The following is a 22,650-nucleotide window of genomic DNA, read 5'->3' on the forward strand; positions in this document are numbered from 1 at the left end:
AGGATAACCAAGTTCAGTAAATACATATTCTTTCTTCCAGCTGTTTCCCAATGCTGTAAGATGCTGAAGAAAACTATTTCCACCCAGATTTCCCTTCTAACTCAAGGGGCAACGAAAGAGGTAAAATGAAGCATGGCTCGAAGAGCAGCTACCATACAGGAGAGCCAGCTTAGTTTCCTGAGCTACTGCAGACTACCTAGGTAACCTTTGGCAAGCCACTTGAAGCTCCATGCTACAGAGCTACTTAAGTCCAAATTGCAGGTCTCCGTTCATAAAACATGGAGAAAAGCACTTCCCATCACAGAGGTGTTCTGAAGACTAATGTAATAAACTACCCAGTATCCACTTCTGTGTGAGAACTGAAAATACAAGGAGAAGCTATAGATCCTAGTTTTTATTGGTACTGATTTTTATTACAGTGGTAACTCTTTTAAACCAAGTCATTATTCAACATATACAACACTAAGGACTGCATCAGAATCAACGTTGTATTTTAAATACACTGCTAAATCTGTATCTGTAGTTACTTGGGTGTCCCAAAAAATAAACTTGACACACACTTAAACACCTTAGCTGGCTCACTGATAGTATACAAAGCTCAAGAAAGCAGAAGGCAGACCACAGAAGCATGCCATAATTAACTGATTGGATACAATTGCTACATTTGTCATGAGGCTAATACAAAAAGCATCAGTTTATATTAACTTGCAGTTTCCTTCATTTAGCTGCAGATACATAAAATATTCATGCATTAGTAGATTACTTACTTCACAATAGCCAGAGGCACAGGCTGCTGTCACTCTGAAGTCTTTTGTTTCAAGGATTACGTGAGTATTTCCCTCTGAATGATAGATGGGAAAAAAAAATAAGCAAGAACTAAAATGGGTGAATTCCTCCAATATCTATACCAGGTTGCATAATTTGATACTTTTAAAAGCTACAGTTCAGGCCATCTTTACATAGTGCATTGCTTTACTATCCTCTTTGCATTCATTGGAACAATGGTTGGTTATGGATGTGGTTTGTGTGCATGTTCAAATGGCTTGCCATCAACCAAGCCAAACTCCAGCAGGGACCTACAGAACACGGTTACAGAAATGGAGAAACAGCAAAGCCAGCAGCAAGAAGCAGAGCTGTATGTTGAAACACATTCAAGTCTCTAAGCTAAAGAAGTGATTAAGAGCCTGTTCATCTGGTAGGATCACATACCAAAAACAAGTGAACAGTCAAGTTATCCATCCACAAAGCTTAATACAGTAAAATCAGTAAATAATCTTTTCCTTTAAATCATTTTCAATCACAACACAAAGAAGCTGTGTTTGAACCAGCTCTGCTTTTGTTATGACAGCTGCTATACTGTCACATTAGTCCGATGCACAGCTGTTGGCTCAGTGTTTTTTCAAAACACATCTAAACTGCTCAGGATTTTGGAATTCTTCCTTCAAAGCAGCAACAGAAGTCACCCTACCAAGCTAATTGCTTGAACAAAGCTAGATATTCATTACAGTCTGTAAAATAAATGGGAAGCTGGCTTCATCTTTCAAGAGAACTTCAAAGGACATCACTAAAGAGAAAAAGGAGGAAAACCATTCAGTAAAACTCCCCAAAAAGGATTTGAGTTTAAAATAGCCAGTGTTCTACTTCAGTAAAGAGACTTTTGTTTTCTTCTAAGATTACTTCAAGCACCTTGATAGTCCCATAGGAATTTCAAGGCAGATCAGAAGCCCATTAGTTTCTGTAGCCAGTGAGAGAGTGGTCACCAGAATTATTTTCAAGAATTTCACTAGTATGTAACTTGAATTGGAAGATGCAGATAAATAACAAAGCCAGGTATGAGTAAAGACTCACACTTTTTTACTTTTAGATTCTAAGATTAATATTATACCTTGTTCTTTTTGATCTTCATTTTCTGAGCCCTGATCAAGGTGTCCGGTTTCATCTGGTTTACCATAGCAGGCTGGTGTGCTTTGATCTATCAACTGCAGAAGCTTGTTTTCATAAAGTGTCCTTGTGGAAGCTAGAATAGATAATCCAGAAAACACAAACGTATCTGCTAAAGTTGTGGAGGCATCCAAAGTCAGAACTTAACAATCCTCATTTAGGAGAATGGCTGAAAACACAACTATTTACTTTAATGGAGCTGATTTTTGGAGTCACACTAGTCTTTCAGTATTAGATCAACATCCTTTACCTTCTCATTCAGCCTCTCCTCAACCACACCCAATTAATACTTATTCGGTTAGGTCTGATTCGTGCATAAATCCCATCCAACCATAATTGCTATGGTGCATACGCAGTATTGGTCCAGGTTTGGCTCCATACAAGATGAGCTGTTCCTGCAGTTCGCTGTCACTCAAACGTTGAACATCAAGTTCCTCTGAGTTGTGTTGGTCTATGTCTTCTGGTTGTTCTATCAGCATGCCAACCATAACCTGGGCCATTGCTTCCCAGTGCACAGCCTTTGAAGCAAGAGTTCAGTACAAATATTTACTACAGTGTGAAAGGCATCTGTCAGCTTCATAAGTCTCATTTGTCTATCAAATATAGAAGTAATTAACAAAATTTTGGGATTCCTGCCACTGTTGGAATGGTTTCTAAATGCCTGGCACTTCCATCCAAGGAAGATTTCAACACCTACCTATTCAGTCCTATCATACAAAGCTAGACAGCAAATTGTAGGTAAGAAATTGCACTTAATTGATGAATATGGGTAACAGACAGTTATGGTTATGTGTAAATAAAAAATCCACACAAATCAAGAGGAATTCTTCCAAAGCAGAAGTAAAGGATTTAAATATGCTAGCCTGTCATATCACATCTACTGGAATGAATCATGCAGCACTATGTTATTGGCACAAATTACCCAGCCAGTGAGATATATATGCCCATGTGGAGAAGAACCAAACATCCCTCTCAGCTCAGATTTTTTGAAGCATTTAAGACCTCAGAAACAGTTTGCCCCCTTCTCTGTTCTCTTGGTTCCATCTCCTTTATTTGTTCACCCAGAGTAAAGGTATCCCATCTAGATACACCAGTCTAAGTGTATACACACAGACCAAACACAGGCAAGTACTGCTATCCGAAATAAGAGTTAGATTGCCCATGCTCATTTGACATATCACAAAAAGGCATGTAAGAGCTGCAAATCAAAGATCAGCTTTGTTTGGGCTGCTTGAATACAATGTGTTATTTTCAGCAATGCTCCTGCAGCACATTTCCATATATATTACACAGATGAAATGAATCATTTCTACCACAGAAATATTGTGCATGACCGCATGCAACAGCTGCTCTGTCATGCAGTGGTCTCTTGTGACCTGGTTTTGATTATAACATGTGCTATCCCAATTACAAAAAACCCTCCAGAGATCAGAAACTGTGTAAGGAAGCAAAAGCCTTCCCCCAAAACCACACCTCTCCTTTGCTTCCCCTTCTAAGGCAAAAGACTTCAGATTTGATCTTCATGCCTTTCCAGATTGCTTTCTGAAACCATGCTCCTTCCCTGCTCTACTAGGGAGCAATGCAACTGGGACAAGATAAAATGAAAGAACTTCAACACGTTCACTTAGTCTTTGTTTCCACTGCTGGGTGGCCAGTGGTATCTGTCTCACAGGACACAAAGTCCAAGTCATGGGTCTATACAAATATTAGTAGCAAATACTCAGATGAAAGGTGATGCAGAAAGATGAGGTTTTATATAAACAGAGCCCAAACAGCATCAGCTCTCTCTTCATTAGCTCCTGTCTGAACATTGGCAGTTTTCCCATTAATTTCTCAACACCTAACCAACACCAGAAGAAACCTCAGGAGCAAGGCAGGAAGCCCTGGCAAGCAGCAGCAAAGCTGCTCACCTCTGGGCACCATTTCAGAGACCTAGGTTTACCGGCTAACAAATACAGAACAAAAAACCCAGACAGGCACTGCCACAGTGGATCACGACTAGAACGGATAACGTAGATCTCCAGGTTGCGTTGGGGTCCATCTAACCAAGGGCACGGAAACTGTATCAGGAACCTCAGCATCAAACGATCTGGAAAAATCTAACCAATTCTCAAAGTACTTATAAAAATAAATAAATAAATAAATAAAGGCCTTAGTCATCTCTTGAAAGTTTTTATGCAGTTCATTTGATTAAGAAATTACAACTTACCTGAGTTGAGCAAGATACAAGCACTTCATCCTACTGTTTTTGTAGCACATGGACTGTCACTACAACCCAGTGGCACGTTACAGGATGATCAAAGCCATTTGACCTGTTTAAATGTCTGACAGTGCAGGCCTAAAGTCTACATTTAAATTCACATTTTTCTCTAGTGAAATTAAAATAACTACATAATAGTAAATTTGATTTTCCATGGAAATTTTTCTCCCATTAGCACCACTCTCCCATAATATACTTTTACCTTACTAAGCTTAAAGCTAACTCCCTAAGAAGACCATTTCAGTTTGAAGCGATGATGAATTTGCCCTGATCAGAAAGGAAAGTCGCTCTCCACTGCTGCAGCTCAGCTACGCCAGCACAAATTCAGAGGAAGTGGACATTCCCCAAAACGAAGCGGTCTGGTATTTCAGAGGAATCCACTTACCTCCTCACATGATCAGTAGAGACTCTGGTTGCTAATGAAAGCAGGAACGGATGGCAAGAGGGTGCCCTCTTCCTAAGAGCCCTTACCCCAGGATAAAACCTTAGCGATCAGTCTGTGAGATCACAGATTTCCACAGCAACCACGTGAGGTCAAGTCAGATTATGACTTCGCTACTGGCTTATCAAAAAAACTTCACTTAGGAGAAAATCCTTCTACTGGAAGCAGAAGCTGAGAAGTCCTTGGTGTTTAAAAATTTGAAGTAACTTCTTTCATACAACGTAAAAAACCCATACTGTGGAACTGTGGATAGAGGACAGGTAAGGGACACTGTACAGCAGTTAAGGGAATTCAGAGGAATATGAAAAAATAAGAGACTGGAAGGGTTTTTTAAGGTGGCAAGGTTACAGGAAATACAGATGCAGAGTAGAAACAGGATGATTATAAATAACAAGTTTGGATGACTATAAATAACAAATTCCTTCAGGCTGATTACACTAAAAAAGAAAAAAGTCTTCTGAAATAAAGATCAAGAGACCCAAGGCTTGAAGCCTTTAAGAAATAAGGCCAATCCCTGGAGAATACACTAAAGAGGGATGTTTGTACTGCAATACTCTCAGATACCATTACTGATTGAAGGTTTGGGAAGAAAATCACAGCATATCCAATTTTAAACACTAAAAGATAGGGCAGCAGAAAGTAAAAGCCATTTTCAAGTGCTGATATTCCCTCAGCTATTGTACTAACCAAGCTCACTGAAGCTAGCTAACATTAGAGCAGTTTTTGGTGAGTAAAACATAAAAAATACCTTCTGCAGAAGGCATTAGAGAGCCTTTTATCCCCAAACAGCCAGAGGTATGTTATTAAAGATAAAAAAAAAAAAAAAAAAAAAAAAAAAGCACTTACTAAGCAGCTGGCATTAAAATCCACGTGCACGTAAGAGGCCTTTTGGTTAAGTAGTATTTTTTCTCAAAGCAATGAGCAGATACTCAATAACCTTCACCCTCCTTCGTATTAAGTCATCCTGTTTGATCAGCATTGAACATTTCAGTAAAGGTATCAAGCAAAAACACAGCTCCCTCCGAATGTTCCTTGTTTCAAAAGCAGCATGAGAAATAAGCAAACAGGACACAGGTATCTTGGTAGCAAACTTGCTATCTAATTGAGAATAAAAGTGTTAATCATGAAATCCTAAAATCACATTTTCCTCAGGAAATTCCAATTAAATGCAAAGAGGACTAAGACTGTATACTCACTTCACCTATGAAGATATTCCTTAAACAAAATAGCTGTCCCAGCAAAGACACATATAACTGTCTGAAACCAGGTTTGCTAGGAGCCCTAACTATTGAACAGCAACACAACTTTAAAGAGACATAAGATGAATATTCAAGTTCCATTTTTTATGCTTTTAAAGTGTTACATTAACCTGCTTTAAGCACTTCCCACAGAACGGTTAAATCCCAGACCAATTACATACACATTTTAAATCAGCAGCCATACAGCAAACACACAGTTTGTATTTATTAAAACCTATGAAGTGAGGTTTAGGCATATCTTGCAGTCATCCGCTGAATAGCTTCAATACAGCGTATTTCAGAGAGCACACTGCCACAGACAAATGCTTTCAGATATAAGACCTTTTTGCCCAACCGTTTTCTCTTAATTAAAATCCTCTCCATGAAGCTAGTGCAAGGCAGTAAATAGAAAACTCCATTTCTATTTTAATCTGGTATGATTTTTTAAATTAAGGATAACCTTTGTGAAAACAGAAGCTCAAAGCATCATTTGTATGTGCCATTATAAAGCAATGAAATTCTGTGGAAAATCTAGTCAAGACAGATGCAGCCACACAGTGAAAAAGAGACGAAGCCTAAAGGAACTCAGGTGTAAAAAACCCACCATCTTCTCAACAGGTTAAAGTAGTCAGGGTTAATGACCACTAAGAAGTTTCATCTAGCCTGTAAATCAGACTTTGTTTTAAACTGCTTTAGATCTGGAGGGAGCAGTAAAAGCAAAGTGCTGCAAAGCTACAGGTGGCACAGTCCCACCAGGGTAAAGTCAAGAAAGAGTTACCTAAGGGGCATTTGTTATCTGTAATTCGAAAAACTAGTCCAGCTCACACACGTGCCCCTCTCACCCCACGCTCACCGCGCAGGACTGCCCGGTCGTGCTCCCGTTACCGGCGGTTCAGCCCCGGCATTCCGAGTCCTGCGTGTCCACGCTCAGGGTTTGGAGGAGACTGGATGCTCTCCAGCGGCACCAGAAGCAGCTGAACTCCAGCAGCTTGGGAAGTTCGCTCCAATGTTGTTTCCCTCTGTCCTTGAGAGTAGCAGCTACAGTAAAAAAGAAAAAAAACATAATGAAATAGTTTCTTCTTCCGAAGTTCATTTACTCATGCCCCAACAGCAGTACCTAGTCGTTCCTACCGCTTGTCCCAGTAACGGGACAGTTCTCTCCATGCCATAAAACACACTTTAACTGCCTCACCGCCTGGCGAAGGACCACCGGGGCAAGAGCACCACCTGAATCCACCTCCGGTTTGTAACGGATTCAATCCCCAGTTACTGTCTGTCCTCAAGTTTCGACTTCTGAGGAAGGAAGCTATAGCAGTGCTAGCACTGATACAGTCCCCGAAACTTTCAGAAGGTGCCAGTTTGCAAGCATCCCTCCTTCACCAGCAGCCCTGAGGTGCCCCATCACACCCACGACCTGGAGCGGCCCAGCTCCAGGCACAGGAGCAGGGAAAAAAAAGGGCTCGGCCTGGTGGAGCTCCCCCGTTTAACCCTTGGTGCAAACGCAGGGGGTAACTTCCTCTCTTTTCACCTCCCCCCTCCTCAATGCGGTTTTTGCTCCGGCTGCACCCACTTACTTGCTTTCCCGCAGCTGCTAACAGCCACGTTCTTGGGACGCTCTAGTTTTAGGAGTGCTCAAGCCCCGGCTGAGCATCTGCGGAGATGGGGCTGGGGGCTGTCACCGCCCGAGAGAAGCCCCCCGCAGCCACACACAGGAGAAAAATAGAGCCAGGAAAAGGGGAGGCTCTTCCCCCACCGCAGCTCAGCAGCGCCCCATTCCCCGGGGCGTTAGGGCACATCCTCCCCCCAACACTCCCCGGCCGCGGGGCTCTCTCGGGGGCTCTTGCTGCACCCCCGCAGGGTAAAAGGAACCCCCGCACTGGGGGCGCCGTGACCCCGACGTGATTCGAACACGCAGCCTTCTGATCTGGAGTCAGACGCGCTACCGTTGCGCCACGAGGTCTCCGCAACCGCAACCCCAGCCAGCCGCCAAGAGCCTGCGCGCCGCCCCACGCATGCGCGTCACCGCCCCCGCGCGCGCCCGGCGGCGTCCCGGCCCCCGCGCCCCACGGCCCCCGCGCCCCACAGGCCCCCCTATGCCTCGGCCCGCCTCGGCCCCCCTCAGCCCTGGCACGGCACGGCACGGGGCAGGGGCACGGCCCCAGCCCCCCTCGTCCCGGCATCAGCGACGGCGGCAGCGGCCGAACACGCCCCGCCCCCTCACGGCCCCAACGGCTTTCAAGCCGCCCGCCCGCCTCAACTGCCCACGCCCCCCTCGGGCCGTACCACCTCCCGGGAGGGGGGGGGGGGACGCGCGCCGCTTCTCCCGCGGGGACCACCTGCCACCTCCCCCCCCGCGCCCTGCTCTCTGGTCTGCCCCAGCCTCCTCACCCCGGATTTAAAGGGGCCCGGCCCCACGCCGAGCGCCCCGTTGCATGCACTGAGCTGGGCCGCCCCGCCGTTCTCAGCTCAGGCGGAGCCGCTGGAGGCAGAACGAAGCAGGGCGCGTTTCGCTGTTGCACTGCAACGCGTCGGGGCGTTCCGGCGGCTCCGGCCGGCCCTCGGTTCAGTCCGCGCCTGTCAGCATGCCGCGGCCGTCGCGGCTCGGCAGCCCGCGCTGGGGAGCGGCGGAGAGCCCGGGGCAGCGCGCTGCAGAGCGGGGGCTGCCGGCGCGGACCCGCTCCGCGCGCGCGGGGCCTGGCCGCGGCGGGGGGCCGGGGCTCACCCGGGCAAACGCGCCTGCGAGGCCGTCGGCCGCGGCCGCGGCGGGAATGAGGCGCGGCGGGGCGGGCTGGTTTCATGTTTTATTTCATGTTCTCGCCCGCGCCGGTCTGATCTCGGGCCCCGGCCGGGTTGTAACGCGGGAGCCCTTCTCGGCGCCCCCCGCCCGGAGCGGTATAAACGGTATAAAAATACGTTCAGGAGCCGCCGGCGGCTGGTTGGGCCCGCCGGGAAAACGCTCCGGCCGCGCTCCGTGGCGCGTCCGCCGCCGCCTGCGGGAACCGGGCGCTTTCCGCGGAGCGAGAGGATGCAAGCGGGATCGCTGCGGGCGGGGGCGCCCGGGGCCGCGCTCCCCTCGTCCCGCGGGGCGCCGGGAGCACGGGGACGCAGGCTCGCCGCATCGCCCCGGGCAGCCGCTCCTGCAGTGGAAAAGCAAAAGCCACGTGGACGAGTCGAAGGCAGCGGAGAGGAGCAAATTTTGAACGATAAGCAAAACCCTCGCTTATAGAAATGCCAGTGGTTGTGCAAACGTGTGTGGGGAGGGGGGAGAGTTTTCACTTCGAGAGCTGTCAGCTTTCCAGCCTTCCCAGCCTCGGGAGCATACGCTGCCTTATTAAAACGCTTCCCCTGGAAAGAGGAAAAAAAATAATCGTTAGGTGTTTTGCCCGGTGCGGATCTGGCTGGCAGCACCGGCGCGCGGGCCGGCAGCGCGGGGCTCTGCCCCGGGGCAGCTCTGCAGCAGGGGGGCCGCAGCCCGGAGCCGGGGGGGAGCGGACGTGCAGGCGAAGGGGCCTTCGGCCGTAAATCCAGGGGTGCAGTCATCGTGACGGCGGGATCGGAAAGCACCGGCAGCCGTTCGTGAACACAACAGAGGCCAGCACGGGAGCGTGGTGGGAAGCGTATCGTCGCTCTGCGAGCTGCGTCTACGCAGGGAGGTGGAAAGCGCTCTTTAAAAATAACTGGAGCCTGAATGCTTTAACATTCATGCTGCACTTGGTTAATTTATTGTGTTTTCAGATGTGGATGTGGCGGGTGTGGGCGCGTGTCTGGCTGTCTCGATTCTACGTGCTGCATTCATTAAACGCCTGACTCAGGAACTCTCACTGGAGACGGGGATAGTCCAGGCGGAGGGAGAACCCAGCGGGCTCGGAGCTGCCGGCCGCGTCCGGGGCACGGGTGTCGGCGATGCACACCGCGCGCGCTGCTTGTGTACGGTGCACGGGGTGCGCGCTCGGGTTGTGCGCGGTGTGTGTGCTGGTTGTGCGTGGTGCAGGTGTGTGTGCACAGTGTGCGCCCTGGTTGTGCGCGGGGCAGTGGGCGTGTGCACTGGTCGAGCACTAGTTGTGCACAGTGCGGGGGGGGGTGTAGTGGTTGTGCACAGTGTGTGCCCTGTTGTGCGGGAGGGGTGTGCACTGGTCATGCACCGGTTGTGCACAGTGCAGGGGGTGTGTGTACTGGTCACGCACTGGTTGTGCATGGTGCAGGGGCTGTGCATACTGGTTATGTACAGTGTGTGTCCTGGTTGTGCAGGGGGGGTGTGCACTGACTGTGCAGGGCGTATGTGTACTGGTTGTGCACAGTGTGTGCCCTGGTCGTGCAGGGGGTGCGTGCACTGCTTGTGCACAGCGCAGGGGGTGTGTGCAGCGGTTGTGCACTGGTTGTGCACAGCGCGGGTGGTCGTGCGCACAGCACGAGCACGGCGCCGGTCCAGGCCCCTCGGCAGCTCGCCCCAGCCCACCGCGGGACAAGCAGTGCCGAGGAGGCCCCCGAAGAGCCCGTCCCGTCCCGCACGAGCCTCGTTTCGAGGGGTGGTTCATCGCCGCCGTTCCAGCGCCGGCTGCAGCTCTGCGGCCGCCAAACCACGGCGGGTCCGTGACCGCAGAGGTTTAGCAGGCCAGGCTAGACGGCCACGAGCTGGGCCAGCCTTCCCGCAGCCCCGCGGGGGCCGTGTAGCTTCTGTAAAGTCCGCTCGAGTGACGCTGCCCGCGATTTCCCCCACCTCCCTGCCTCGCGGGGTCCCTCGGAGCACGCACCTGCAGCCGGGACGGCCACGGCCTCCACGCCGCATCGAGCGGGGGCCCAGCCTGTGGGTCCCGACTCACCGGCGGAGCCCCCACCCCGGGGGCTCGGGAGCATCCCCAGCCTCCGGGCGGCCCCGGGTTCCTGCGCCCACGGGACCGGCCGCGCGGAGCCACGCGCACCTGCCGGAGAGAGACTTCGGCGTGAATAAATAAATACAATAAAATAAACAACGACAACAACAACAAAAAAAAACAAATAAATAAGGGAATAATGCAGCTTGCTGCTGCGCTCAGCCCCTTCTGCAACTCACCGCCAGGCGCCAGCCCCGCGGGCGCTGCCGCGGCAGGAGCGCCCGGCCCGCGGCGCCGGCCCCGCTCACACCGCCGTCTCCCGCTCCGCGCCGCGCTCGTCCTTCTCCTTCCTCATCGTGCAGAAGCCGTGGAGGCCGCAGAAGCAGGCGAAGGTGAAGCGGGGCATGGCGCGGGGCCGCCGGCGCGGGCAGCGGCGCCCCGGAGCGGAGCCCGCGCCGCGGCCCGGCAGCTGCGGGAGGCAAGCGTGCGAATTAACGCCTGTTTGGGGCTTTTTTTCCTCCCCCCCCCGAAAGAAACAAGAGGTATTCACAGAAATAGCGCCTGAAGCGAAACTTTTGTTTTCCTCCCTGCTTTAATTTCCACGGTTGGCTCTCCTCTCGCCCCGGGGAAGGGGCCGTGCTGAAAGCGCGTGACAGCAGCGAGCGGAAACGCCGGAGCGTTGCCGGCTGCGCGCCGGGACTGCGGCCCCGTCCCGTCCGGGGCGTTCGCTTTCGCCGCGTGCGCGGGCCTGGGCCGCGTTTGCCGCTGTGCCGGCGAGAGTCGGGAGCCGCTGCAGTCGCACGCTCGCCTTCCCAGCGCTGCCCCCGACGCGTCTCTCGGAGCCAGCCTGTTCCCCAGCCCGGCCGTTGCCGGCCTCCCCGGGCTTCGCTCCGCCAACGCCGCCGCCGAGAGGGGAAACCTTCCCGCGGCGGCTCGCCCGGGAAGCCAGGAGTGCCCTCGGGGCGGCTGCGGGGCGTCACGGGCTCGGGGCTTTCACTGCATTTCAGTGCTTTTTTCTTATTATTATTTTCTTCCATCTTTTATTTTTTCCAAGAAATACAATTGAATCAACTTTCAGCTACCTCATTGGAGGGAAAAACCTTGCCGTTACATTTTGTGCTTTAAACTCTGAATTTCAAGGCTGTCTTCTGCCGCCAGCATGTTGATTTTTGCTGGGAAATGGGATCATTTGCAATGGAAATTGGTCCCTTTTTTTTTTTTTTTTTTTTTGCAGGGAGCGAGATTAAATCATTTGTAAAGAAATGTAGAAACGTTCCCAGAAATTTCGTTTAGTTTGCCTTTCGTGGTAGTAACGCTCTCTACCTCCGCAGCCACAACCTGTCCGAAACGACCGGTGATTCAGGGATCGCCTACGCAAAGCGGGTTTCCCCCAAAGCGCGGCGCAGCGGCGGGAGGTTCGGCGCCGCTGCGGCCGGGGGCGCAGCCCAGCACGTGCAGCTGCCCGCCGGCGGGACCCTCGCGCCCGCGGGACCCTCGGGCCCGGGTTCCCGCGCCCCCTCGCTGCTTCCACCCTGCCGAAGGCGAAAAACCACCTTCAAAGCCGTGTCCAGAGTCAGCAGCAAAACCCCAAGGGCAGAAAGGCGCAAGTGGGATAACGCCAACCGGGACAGGGGCCCCACGCCGTCACGGAGGGATCGCGGACGGGCGAAGCTGCTGCTCGGCGAATCGCTAATTAAAACATCGTTCTGTAAAGTATGCTGATCCCATCGATTCTTCCCCCCACACAGTTAATTTGCTGCTAGGAAGGCAAAGCCGCTAGGGCCCTCATTATAAAAATTTCACTGGCTGCAGTTAATGGTTGTAATTAATAGGTGCAATAAATTTCCAGCGGGCAGCCGGGGTGTTCGTTAGCCGTGGGCTGACTCAGCACCGGTGGCCCAGCCAGTCACTAAATAACCCATTTTCGAGCAGGCGGGAGGAGGAAGGTGCTCGGTGGCAGCACCAGCGCGTCCGTAATCCTCCCCCGAGATAATTCCCGGCAAGTCACCGACGGGCCGGTGGCTCTTCGCCCTCCTTGCCCGTTGTCCAAGCAAACCCCGCCAAGCCCTCCACCAGCTGCCCGGCGGCAGGTTCTCGCGAAAGCTCAGCTTCAGGGTGCCCTGAATTTCGGGCGGGTTCAGCGCTCCGGGAACGGGACTCTCTAAAAGCCTCTCTGCGTCCTGCGCGAGGTCAGAAGGGCTTTCTCCCAGCTCTGCTTTACTTACCTCGTTACGCTGCAAAGGTGGGGACGCCTCCGAGCCGGTATATCGGCACTTGTTTCTCCATCTGTGCTTCAGGCAAAAAAAGCCGCGTTCTGGGACCCCCTTTCCGGCCGTGTTTTGGAGCATTAGGGCATGACAGCGATGCAGATGCTGGGTAAACACCTATCGATAATGTCACGCAGTCAGGCACGGATCGAGCCCCAGGGAAGCCGTCGCGGCAGCGCTCGGGTTCAGGTGACCCGAAAAGGCAGCCGAAGCCCGGGAAACCCAGGCAACGCGGTGGCGGCTCCACCTGCGCCCGGCGGCTCCGTCCTCGCATCCCCACCGCCATCGTCTTCCTCATCCCGCGGGTCGGGCCGAGGGATCCCGCTGCTGGCGGGGAGGGAGGCTCCGAGGGGGGACCGCTGGGATTTTAATCGCTCCCTGATGCTGGCAGCGCGACGGGCCGTTTTCCAGGGGGCCTTTGGCCGAGCGGCCTTGGCACAGCAGAGTTTTCATCGAAACGTCCCCTGAGGACCACGGCGACCGCAAATCGGGACCGGATCCCGCTCGAGCCTCTGCGTGCTGCCAGCGAACGCGGGATCCGGACAGGCAGGGGCGAGGGACCGACGTGCAACTCGGGGCCCTCGGTGCCAATCCGGGTCAGGACGACCAGGAGCGGGCAGGGGGACGCGCGGGCACCGGCGTTTTCCCGCGCCTTGGGCAGCCCCGGCGCCGGGGCCGAGCCGAGCGTGTCCGGCGCGGCCGCGCGGCTTGAATGGCGCCGGGCGCCTTTGTGATTGGGGAATTTTCTGAATGAGCAAATCCTCATTAAAAAATAATTAAAACAGCCTGGTGAGATTGGCTTAATTCCTTTCATTTTGACTGATGGAGTTCAGTTTTGATGATTTATGTGCCAGCTCTCACGCTTTCATTGTGGAAACTCATGGGATTTCATGATTTTCTTCTTTCCACACCTCCTTGAGTCATGGGATTACAGCTGAATCTCAGCTTTCATTTTTTTCAATGACTATTATTTTTAGAGATGCATTCCAGGCCGGTGAAATAAACTTGAAAGCTTGACACCTAATGACTCAAAGCTCAGGAAGTGAGAGGGGGGGAAAAAAAGAAAGAAAAGAAAAGAAAAAGAAGAATAGCAAAATCACTTGCTTCCTGTTTGCTCCGGCTTGCTCTGAATCGGAGTTTGCAACAACTCGCTCAGAGCGTTTCGGCGCCCCGCGTCCCTGCTTGGGGATATTGGTGCAAAGAAGTGCAAATCTGGGGCCACACCTGCCCCCCCGAAGCCCCCCGGCGCTCTGTCCGGTGCCCAGCCAGGCCGCGGCGCCCCGTGCACCCGTCCCCGCGGCGACGCGGCTGAGCGAGGGGCTGCGGAGGCGCCTGGATGCTGGAGTCCCTCCTCCGGGCAGCCCATGGCTTTTCGCCCTACATGAGTTTGGAAAAGCAATCACATAGGAATAAAAAGCCATAGGCCGCAGCGGAGGGCTCGCGAGGATGTGCCGGTGGTCTGGGGGGGGGGGGAGAAAAGGAAAAAGGGAAAGGGGGGGGAATAAAGTGACGCGACCTCACCCTGGGCAGCTTTTCAGCTTCCCAGGAACGCCGGGGAGCGCTGCGCCGTCCCGCCGGGCGGTGCGAGCCAGCGGGCCGCAGCGCGGGCTCGCGGCTGCAAACCGAGCGGCCCTTTCCCGCGCGGCTCGCCGGCGGGCGCTGCTTCCGCTGCCGCCAGTGGATTTCGCAAGCAGGGAGGGAAGGTGTTTGGCAACGGGGGCAAGGAAGGCAAAGACGCTTCCCCGCGGAGCGTCGCCCCCGCTGCCCGCTCGGAGCAGCCTCCCCTCGCCGGAGCAGCCCCGGAGGAGGCATCTCGGGGCAGCGCAGCAGGAGCGCCGGGCGCCCGGACACACACCTTCCTCCGGAGCAAAAGCCTCTGCAGCTCCCTCCGGGAGCCGCTCCGGGGCCGCTGGCGCTGCCCAGGTTGTGCCTGGGAACGGGCTGGCCGCTGCCTTCCTCCTCTCCCCTGGCAGGGCTCCTGCTCGCTCAGCAGCAGCGACCGCTAATTGCAGGGAGCTGATGAGGTCAGCTCTGCTATTGAGGCTCGGAAATTCCCTTTCTTGTTGCCCTAGCAAGAAGCCTCGGGAAATTCAATGTTTCTGAAAGTACACAGCAGCCAGGTTTGGGAGCAGGAAGGGTTTTGCACCCTGCAGTCCGTAATTGCAGCGCACACAACTTTGACCCGTAAAGCAAACTTCTGAAGCGCATGGCGAGCTCCGAAATGGCAGCTCCCCAATTCTTTTCTCTTTTACCCACCATATGTAAGTGGCAGGAGAAAGAAGGTGTCCGTGTGCTGCGCCTTCTCACACGCTCGCACTCGCCCCACAACCCTTTTTCTCTGCACCCAGCGGATGGACGGTGTGTCCGGAGGACGGGCTGAACTGCAGAGCCGGGCGAGGAGCCCAGCGAGCCCCGGGGCCCCTGTGGTGTGTGTGGGGCGCGCGCAGCGTTACGCCGGGGATGGCTCTAGGAGAATACGCCCGCGCACGCCTGCGGACGCTGCCTGCCAGGCTGCCTGCACGCAGGGCCCTCCGCGCCTGGCTCCCGCGCCGGGGAGCTGCCTCAGCCCGGAGCCGGGCAAAGGGATGCACGAAGGAGAGAGAGCCCCGATACCCCCGCGAGCCTGACGGCGCTTGCAGAAAGGGCCTCGCGGCTCCGCTTCGGCACCCGAGACCTCTGCAAGGCGGGTGCAGCCAGCGCGGCCCCGCGGGGCGCCGGGCCGGCCCCCCGCCCCCCTCCCCGAGCAGGGCAGCGCCCGGCGGAGCCAGCCCGGTCCTCACCTGCGGCGCCGCATCCTCCACGCGGGAAGGGCCCGGGCCCGGCGGCCGCCGGCGCTCCGCCGGGCGCGTAGCCGAGCCGGCTGCGCGCCGCGGGGCCGGAGGAGAGGGGCGGGCGCGGGGGGTCAGGTATTTCTCCATCGCGGCTCCGCGGAGCCCGTAACAAAGGCGCTATTGAACTGGAGCCTCTCTGGTCTGTGAAGCAGAAACCTCTTGTATCTACTTCACTGCCTTTGATCTGACTCCCCCGGTGGGATGTGCATTACTCATGTCCTGCTGCTCGGGTATCGCTGCCAGCGTGGGACGGCGGGGGGGGGCGCGGGGGGAGACGCCCCCCTCCCGGCGCCCCGCCTGGGAAGCATCCCGGCTCCGGGGGCCGCCGAGCCCCGTCCTCGGCGGCCGGTTTGCGCGGCGCGGCGGAGGCGCGGGCGCCCCACGAGCCCCCGCCGCGGCGGGCGCCCCGCGGGGGAACCTCGCGAAGGGCTTCGCTGGCGGCCGGACAAGGGTCCGACAGCGCAAACGCTTGTCAGGGTGCCCAGATCCCGCGTGTCTCGGATACGCTCAGAGCCTCCCCCGTGCTGCTTGTCCGGGCTTGCGCTTTTCGGAGGCGGGGGGCGGTTCGGCAGGGCGCGGGGGGGGCGCGGGCGGGCGGCGGCTGCTCGGTGGCTCCCCCCGGCGAGGCCCTGGGCGCAGCTGGCCGGGAGCGGAGCGGAGCGAAGCAGCAACCCCAGCGCCCCGCGGCCACCGCCGCTGCCAGGGCAGCCACGGCCCCGGGGCCCCGCGGCCGCTCCTGCCGGCCCCACGGCCGCTCCTGCCGGCCCCACAGCCACTCCTGCTAGCCCCATGGCCGCTCCTACAAACCCTGCGGCTGCTCCTGCCAGCCCCGCGGCCGCTCCTGCCGGCCCCACGGCCGCTCCTACAAACCCTGTGGCCGCTCCTGCCAGCCCCACGGCCGCTCCTGCCGGCCCCACAGCCATTCCTGCTAGCCCCACGGCCGCTCCTGCAAACCCTGCGGTCGCTCTTGCAAGCCCCGCGGCCACTCCTGCCGGCCCCGCGGCTGCTCCCGGCAGCCCCACGGCCGCTCCTGCAAGCCCCACAGCTGCTCCTGCCGGCCCCGCGGCCGCTCCTGCAAGCCCCACAGGTGCTCCTGCAAACCCCATGGCCGCTCCTGCAAACTGATCCCAGCAGGATTGCTACCAGCATGTCTAAAATCACAGTCTCATGGGACCCCCCAAAAAATTCCTGGACAAAGGCATCAAATGCACCTTAGCAGCTCCCATCACTCAGAGCGGTGTCTTGAGAAGCACTTTGCTGCCTTGAGCGAGCCCACTGCCTCGCTCCCGAGGAGCCGGGGGCCCTGGGCGTCCCCGGCCCGGCCCGGGCGACACAGGGCTGCAAGGACTTGAGTGAAATCCTGCTCTCCTGCCTTCCCAGCTCTTTTCCAGGAATGCCCATGCCTGGCAGCCAGAGCGCCGCGTGCGTGCGTCACCTTTGGAGGAAACTGCATGAAAGCACCCAAAACGAGAGGGAACGGCGCAGAACGGGCCTCCCGCGAGCCGAGGCTCCCAGTGCCACTTCCCCTGCTCCCAGCGCCGGGCGCCTCCTTGCCCGCATCCGGGTGCTTGGCGAGAGCCGGGGTGTTTGCAGCTCGCCACGGCTGTTCCCGGTGGGCAGCACACCCGTGGCGCAGAGAGAAATCCCACCGGGGGGGAAAAGGGATGGACAGAGAGATGCTCCAGAGGAAACGTTCACCGACAGGAGGGTTTAGTTTCCCACTGTGGTCCGAACTCGCGGGACCCCACCGAGGTGCAGTCAACCTCTGTTTTGGGCTACGTTTCCTCCGGGTGAAGCTTCCCGCAGGCCCACCTCCTGCTCCGAAGGCTGGCCGGCGCCCCAGGGCACGCAGCGCTCTTCCAAAGCCTTGTTTAGTTTTTAAACATTAACTATCATAACTCAGGGGAGCAGCTGAAGTGAGAGAGTCGGGCAACGATCCATTTCTGAGCTATCTTGACAACTGGCTCCAGCACGGCAAGATTAGATCTACTAATCACGTTTATAAGGCGCCCAGTAACACAAATTGGTATTCGGAGAATATTCGTCACTGTAACAATGTCACTTCCCAGGTTTGCGTGTGCATTACCGCGTCCGCCTCCAAGGCGTCGCGCTTGCACCCTGGGGTTTGCAGGGACACCCGCTCGGGGAAGGAGAGGCTCGAACGTAGCCGTTGCACCAGCGCCTGCACGGCTACACGGCGAGTCCCGCGGCGACGCTGGGGGCTGCGTGCGGAGTTCACCCAGCTCTGCCATCACCTGGCTTTGCATTCGCAGCCGCTTTAAGAAAAACGATAAAGCCCAAACCTTGTGAGGATGCTATACGAATCCCTCACCTTCCTGCCTCCTACGGGCCGCGGAAAGCAAGGCCGGGTGAGTTTAACGACACCCCAAATCACACCGTGCACCACCCCGGGCGAGCTGACGGAAGCAAACGCAGCTGTGGCTCCCAGACGCTCTCCAAAGCAGGCAGCCGGCTTCGAAAGCGGGTTGTCCTCAGCACCCTTATCCAGACGCGCTCCGGAGAGGTGCTCCACGAACCCGCGTGCTGCACGCACGCGGGCACACACTGCTCCCAGAACACAGCACGCAGCGTAAAACTCTTCTGCTTCGTTTGAGGGGAGAAAAGAAATCCCTTCGTTTTCCGGCTCCTTTTGCACTTTTCTCCCTGCCCACCGGGATGCCCGGGCTGCCTCCCCCCAAGACGCTGCGCGAGCACCCGGCGGCCCGTGAGATGGGTTTCCCCTGGCACCGCGCACCAGCACCCAGGCTGGGCACGCTCAGCGCCGGCAGGCGCGTAGCAAACCCGGGGCTGGGGAGGTGCTCTGGGAGCGGGCGCCCAGCGGGGACAGGGCACCCGGGGGTGCCCGCCGTGGCAGCTTTTGTGCAGGGTTGGCTGAGATCTGCACTGGAGAGCGGAAAAGTTCTCGCTGGAGCCCGCAGGGTTGAGCTGGGAGGAACGCACCACAAATCCAGTTCGCTTGGACCAGCTGGCTTTGGTTGGAAGACCAACTCCGAGAAGTTGCAACGTTTCCTTTCCGCTTGCCATTTGGAACAACATTTTGCTTCCAGCCCTCCCTCACTCTCACCAAAAAGACCTGTTTTAGGTGGTGGTTGGAAATGTAATGAAAGCTTTCCCTCTGGATGAAACAAAACGTACCCAGACCTAGACGATGCTGTCTCCTGGCTTGCTGAAGAAATTCAGAATAGATTCATTTCGTGGAGGTTTTGTATGCAGTTTCACAGGACTGCAGAGCACCGACGCGCTCCTGGGCAGAGCTGGGTGCGGAGCACGCAGGGACCTGGCCTGGCTCGGGCCGTGTTGCTAACACGGCTGTGCACAGCACGACCCCATGTCACGGTCCCTGCTAAACCCCAAACCCCGTGAGCTCGGCTCTGCTCAGCCCCAGCGCCCAGCGCCAGGCGCAGCGCTTCCTTGGGGCGTTTTTGCAAGCTGGAGTGATGAGAGCGAGGCCGAGAGCGACGGAGCGTGGTAATGACCCAGGTCCCTTCCCACAATCTCGCCGCCAGTTTGCTGCACAGCCCATTAGGAGCGGGAAACGCGGCTCGGGAACCCTGGTAAGTCACTCACTAACAAGGTCCTCCGGGGACGGCATCATCTGCAGAGCTTGCACTGCCTTTGAGGGAAATAGGAAAATTTCCTTCCCCAGCCAACACCTGATCCCAGATGCAAACCCATCCCTGCCCATCACGAAGCGGATCCCGGAGCCCTTTTCCATGCAGCTTCGCCGTCGCACCCACAGGCTCCAGCAGCTCCTGTAAAGTTGCCCCATGGTCGGCTGCTGCTGAACTGCAATTCTCGCCACCGCTCCGCTCCCTCGCTGGCACAGCCGCGTTCACCCTGGCGTGAGCCAGACAAGCTGCAACCTGCGCTGCGAATCCAGCTGCCCGGCCGTTTGCTCCCCACCTCCCACCGCGGCAGCTGCGCTGGCCTCCCCGGAGCTGCAGCCGGGGTGATTCGGATCGAAATGGTGCAGGACGGATTTCATCCCCGGGGATGCGCTGGCCGCCGGGCGCTCGCGCCCTGTCCCCACCTCCCGGCCCTGGCTGCTGCCCACGCGCAGGTCCGCCTGCAAAGGGAGCATCCGTGCGCGCACGGGCTGGCGCGAGGCACAGCGACTCGGCCCACAGCGACTGTTCCTCCAAGGAGCCGAACCGCGGCGCTGCGCGGTGCGCACTGCTGCGGACAGTGGGGAGGCTCAGCACGACCCTCCGTGCCTTCCCGCGGGCCAGGCACCTTGCAGTTTTCCTGCCCAAGGAAGGGGACCGAGCCCGCCAAAGCAGCTGTCCTCCGACGAGCTGGGGTCTCCCCCAGTCGCTAAGCCCGTCAGGGAAACGCAGGGCTTCGGCACCCCAGTTACGGGCTCCCGGGAGCCGCATCGCGGTGCCTCCCGGAGCTGGGTCACGCGAGGCCGCAGACCCGCCTGGAGGACAGCGGTGCGGGGCGGGAGGGGAGCTGCAGAGCTCCCTCAGAGCAGAGCTTAGGAGGCAGCTGGCTCGTGAGCTGTCCCCTGTCTTCCCCTACAGCCCTGCGTAACTAGCAGTATTTTAGGGCCATGCACCTTGTGCGCAGGAAATGGGGAAGAGATGCAAAATGTGCACGGGGGCAAACGCAGATTAGCCTCTGTGCTGTGACCAGTGGCAGTGATCCCCAGAGGCAGGTCTTGCACGACTTGAGGGAAAGAGGGTTTGGAAAGCATCAGAGCCTCCTTGTGAAACCCTCAGTGCAGCACATGCCTGAAATTAAATCTCTGCACAGGGAATCACAGCCTCCCCTTGGCTTTTCAAGCCCACAATAGCAGCAGGAAGCAGCAGGTCTGCTCAGCCCGAAGGTGGCTCAGAGGAGCCCATGCAGGCAGAGATGCTCCACAGTGGACAGTGGCGGCTGCTTCGCCCCGGCTCCATGCAGGGGTGATGCTGGTGGATGCCACTTGCCAGATGTTTTACCTCTCTGGAGATGTCAAGCTTGTCTGTAAATGAAGGAAACCGGCATCTTGTGTTTTAGTACCAGATTTTGCAGTCTTCCCACCATAGGAAATATTCAGCATCCGCTATGTCAGGTCTAAAGCAATGCAGATGTGAGATACTTCTGTCTCATCCGCTACTGGCCACGTTGTTCACCGCCGCCAACAATTTGTCACGTTCTGTAGACAAGTCACTGGAGACCCGTGACATAATGTGACACCTATTAGCATGAGAAGAAAAGTGTCGCTTTGTCAATCCTTCTTCCCCGGCGCGCGTGCGCTGCCGAATAGCACGTCGGTGGTCCCACAGCTCCACTGCCAGCGACGAGCCACGGCCACACCAGGGAGGAAGACGAGCGCCGCAGGGAGACCGGAAAGCGCGGGGCGAAGGCGCCTCCAGCAGAGAAAAGCGACTGTTCTCCTTGACGGGCGAGCACCGTCTAGGCAGGCGAGCGTGCACCCGCACGCACATGCACGCACGCACACACACTTCACCACTGGTGCCCAAACCCACGCACAAGCCATCGGGAACCACTTGGTTTCCTCAGCCCGTGTCACCCCCCCAGGACCCCACTGCCACGGTCACCTGGGCTTCAGTACCCAAGCACGGAGGAAGTAACAGCGGGAATCAAACAGCACTGAAATGAAGGTAATTCCTATCCTAATTTCCTTCCCCTTTGCTGCCATCACTGCTCCGTTCAGGTTAAGACATGCACCACTCTCCTTATCTTTGCTCGGGATTACCTCATCGCAGAAAAGCAGGAACCTTGCTCTTTGCTTTTCCAAATACCAGCACTAGTGCCTGAACTGCAAGTCTCCAGCCAGAGGGAGGATTTCACAAATGCCTTTTCATCGCAACGCTGATCTCTTCCTATCACACCAACACATTTTTTTTCTTACAGGATTCAATCATATTCAGCAAGACATGATCAGTAGCAAATCTTCTGCTCTTAATGCTCCAGTTCACACTCATGAGAAAGAAAAATAGGCTTCCGAACTGAGCAGAGTTCATCTTTCTCTTTGCCTGTAATTAGGGGCTGATGCATGGATTTTATACACACAAAATACAATGCAAAACTATTTGTGCACATACACATATATAATCTTACACAAACACCCCCACTTCACTTACATGGTACGTGATGAAAAACTTATATTGCCATATATGCACATGAACATATTTCATGCGCAGAATCACTCATACAAGTGCATATACTTCCTTCTGAAATACAACAGTTAAAGAGCTTAAATGTAACTCAGCTGATCTAGGTGCATTAGCATGTGTTGCATATAAACTCTGTGTCAATATAAATAATGTGAATACATAGGAATATATATATATACATCTTCACAAATGTTCATTGATGATTGGTGACCAATCAATGATTATTCTTGCCTAAAACAAAGAGAACTTTTTTTCTCCAGCAGCTCACACATATATGTACAAGAATATAATCATTGCAAGCAAAAGTCACACAATGGCTACAATAGAGTGTGAATACATATAGGTATATATATATTCGTACACACATACATAAACACATTTTCAATGCGTACAACACAAAAAGCAGAAAAGCAACTTGAATTTCTTCAGATATGCTCATACACAGACATTACCTGCATAGTTTAAGGACAGGGGGTGAGCTATACAGGTAACACACGCGGGCACGCGCTGATGAACGCAGGTGTTTGCGTGTTTTGCGTGTGCTCCTCACAAACGCCCATCGGGGAACGCGTGTGCACGTGTGCATGCACTCGTGTTCACGGGCTCGCTCTCACGCACACACAACTCCACTAGGCAAGACTTCAGACAAAGAAAGAAAGAGAAAAATGCTGCCTTACTTTTTCCTCCTTTTTTTTTTTTCCTTTTTTTTTTTCT

General features: G+C 55.4%; 1 protein-coding gene and 1 non-coding gene across 2 annotated transcripts; both read right to left on the minus strand.

Moving 5' to 3' along the window:
- Positions 1 to 7,769: 7,769 nt before the first annotated feature.
- TRNAW-CCA (transfer RNA tryptophan (anticodon CCA)) lies at positions 7,770 to 7,841 on the minus strand. Its single transcript has one exon. It is a non-coding gene; the product is annotated as a tRNA-Trp (tRNA).
- Positions 7,842 to 10,996: 3,155 nt separating this feature from the next.
- Positions 10,997 to 11,098, minus strand: BLACAT1 (BLACAT1 overlapping LEMD1 locus). Its single transcript, XM_062595036.1, has one exon. It carries the CDS (start codon positions 11,096 to 11,098, stop codon positions 10,997 to 10,999), a length of 102 nt encoding a protein of 33 aa, XP_062451020.1.
- Positions 11,099 to 22,650: the final 11,552 nt, after the last annotated feature.

The sequence above is a fragment of the Rhea pennata genome, chromosome 25 (genome assembly GCF_028389875.1).
Source record: "Rhea pennata isolate bPtePen1 chromosome 25, bPtePen1.pri, whole genome shotgun sequence".
Taxonomy (NCBI): Eukaryota; Metazoa; Chordata; class Aves; order Rheiformes; family Rheidae; genus Rhea; species Rhea pennata.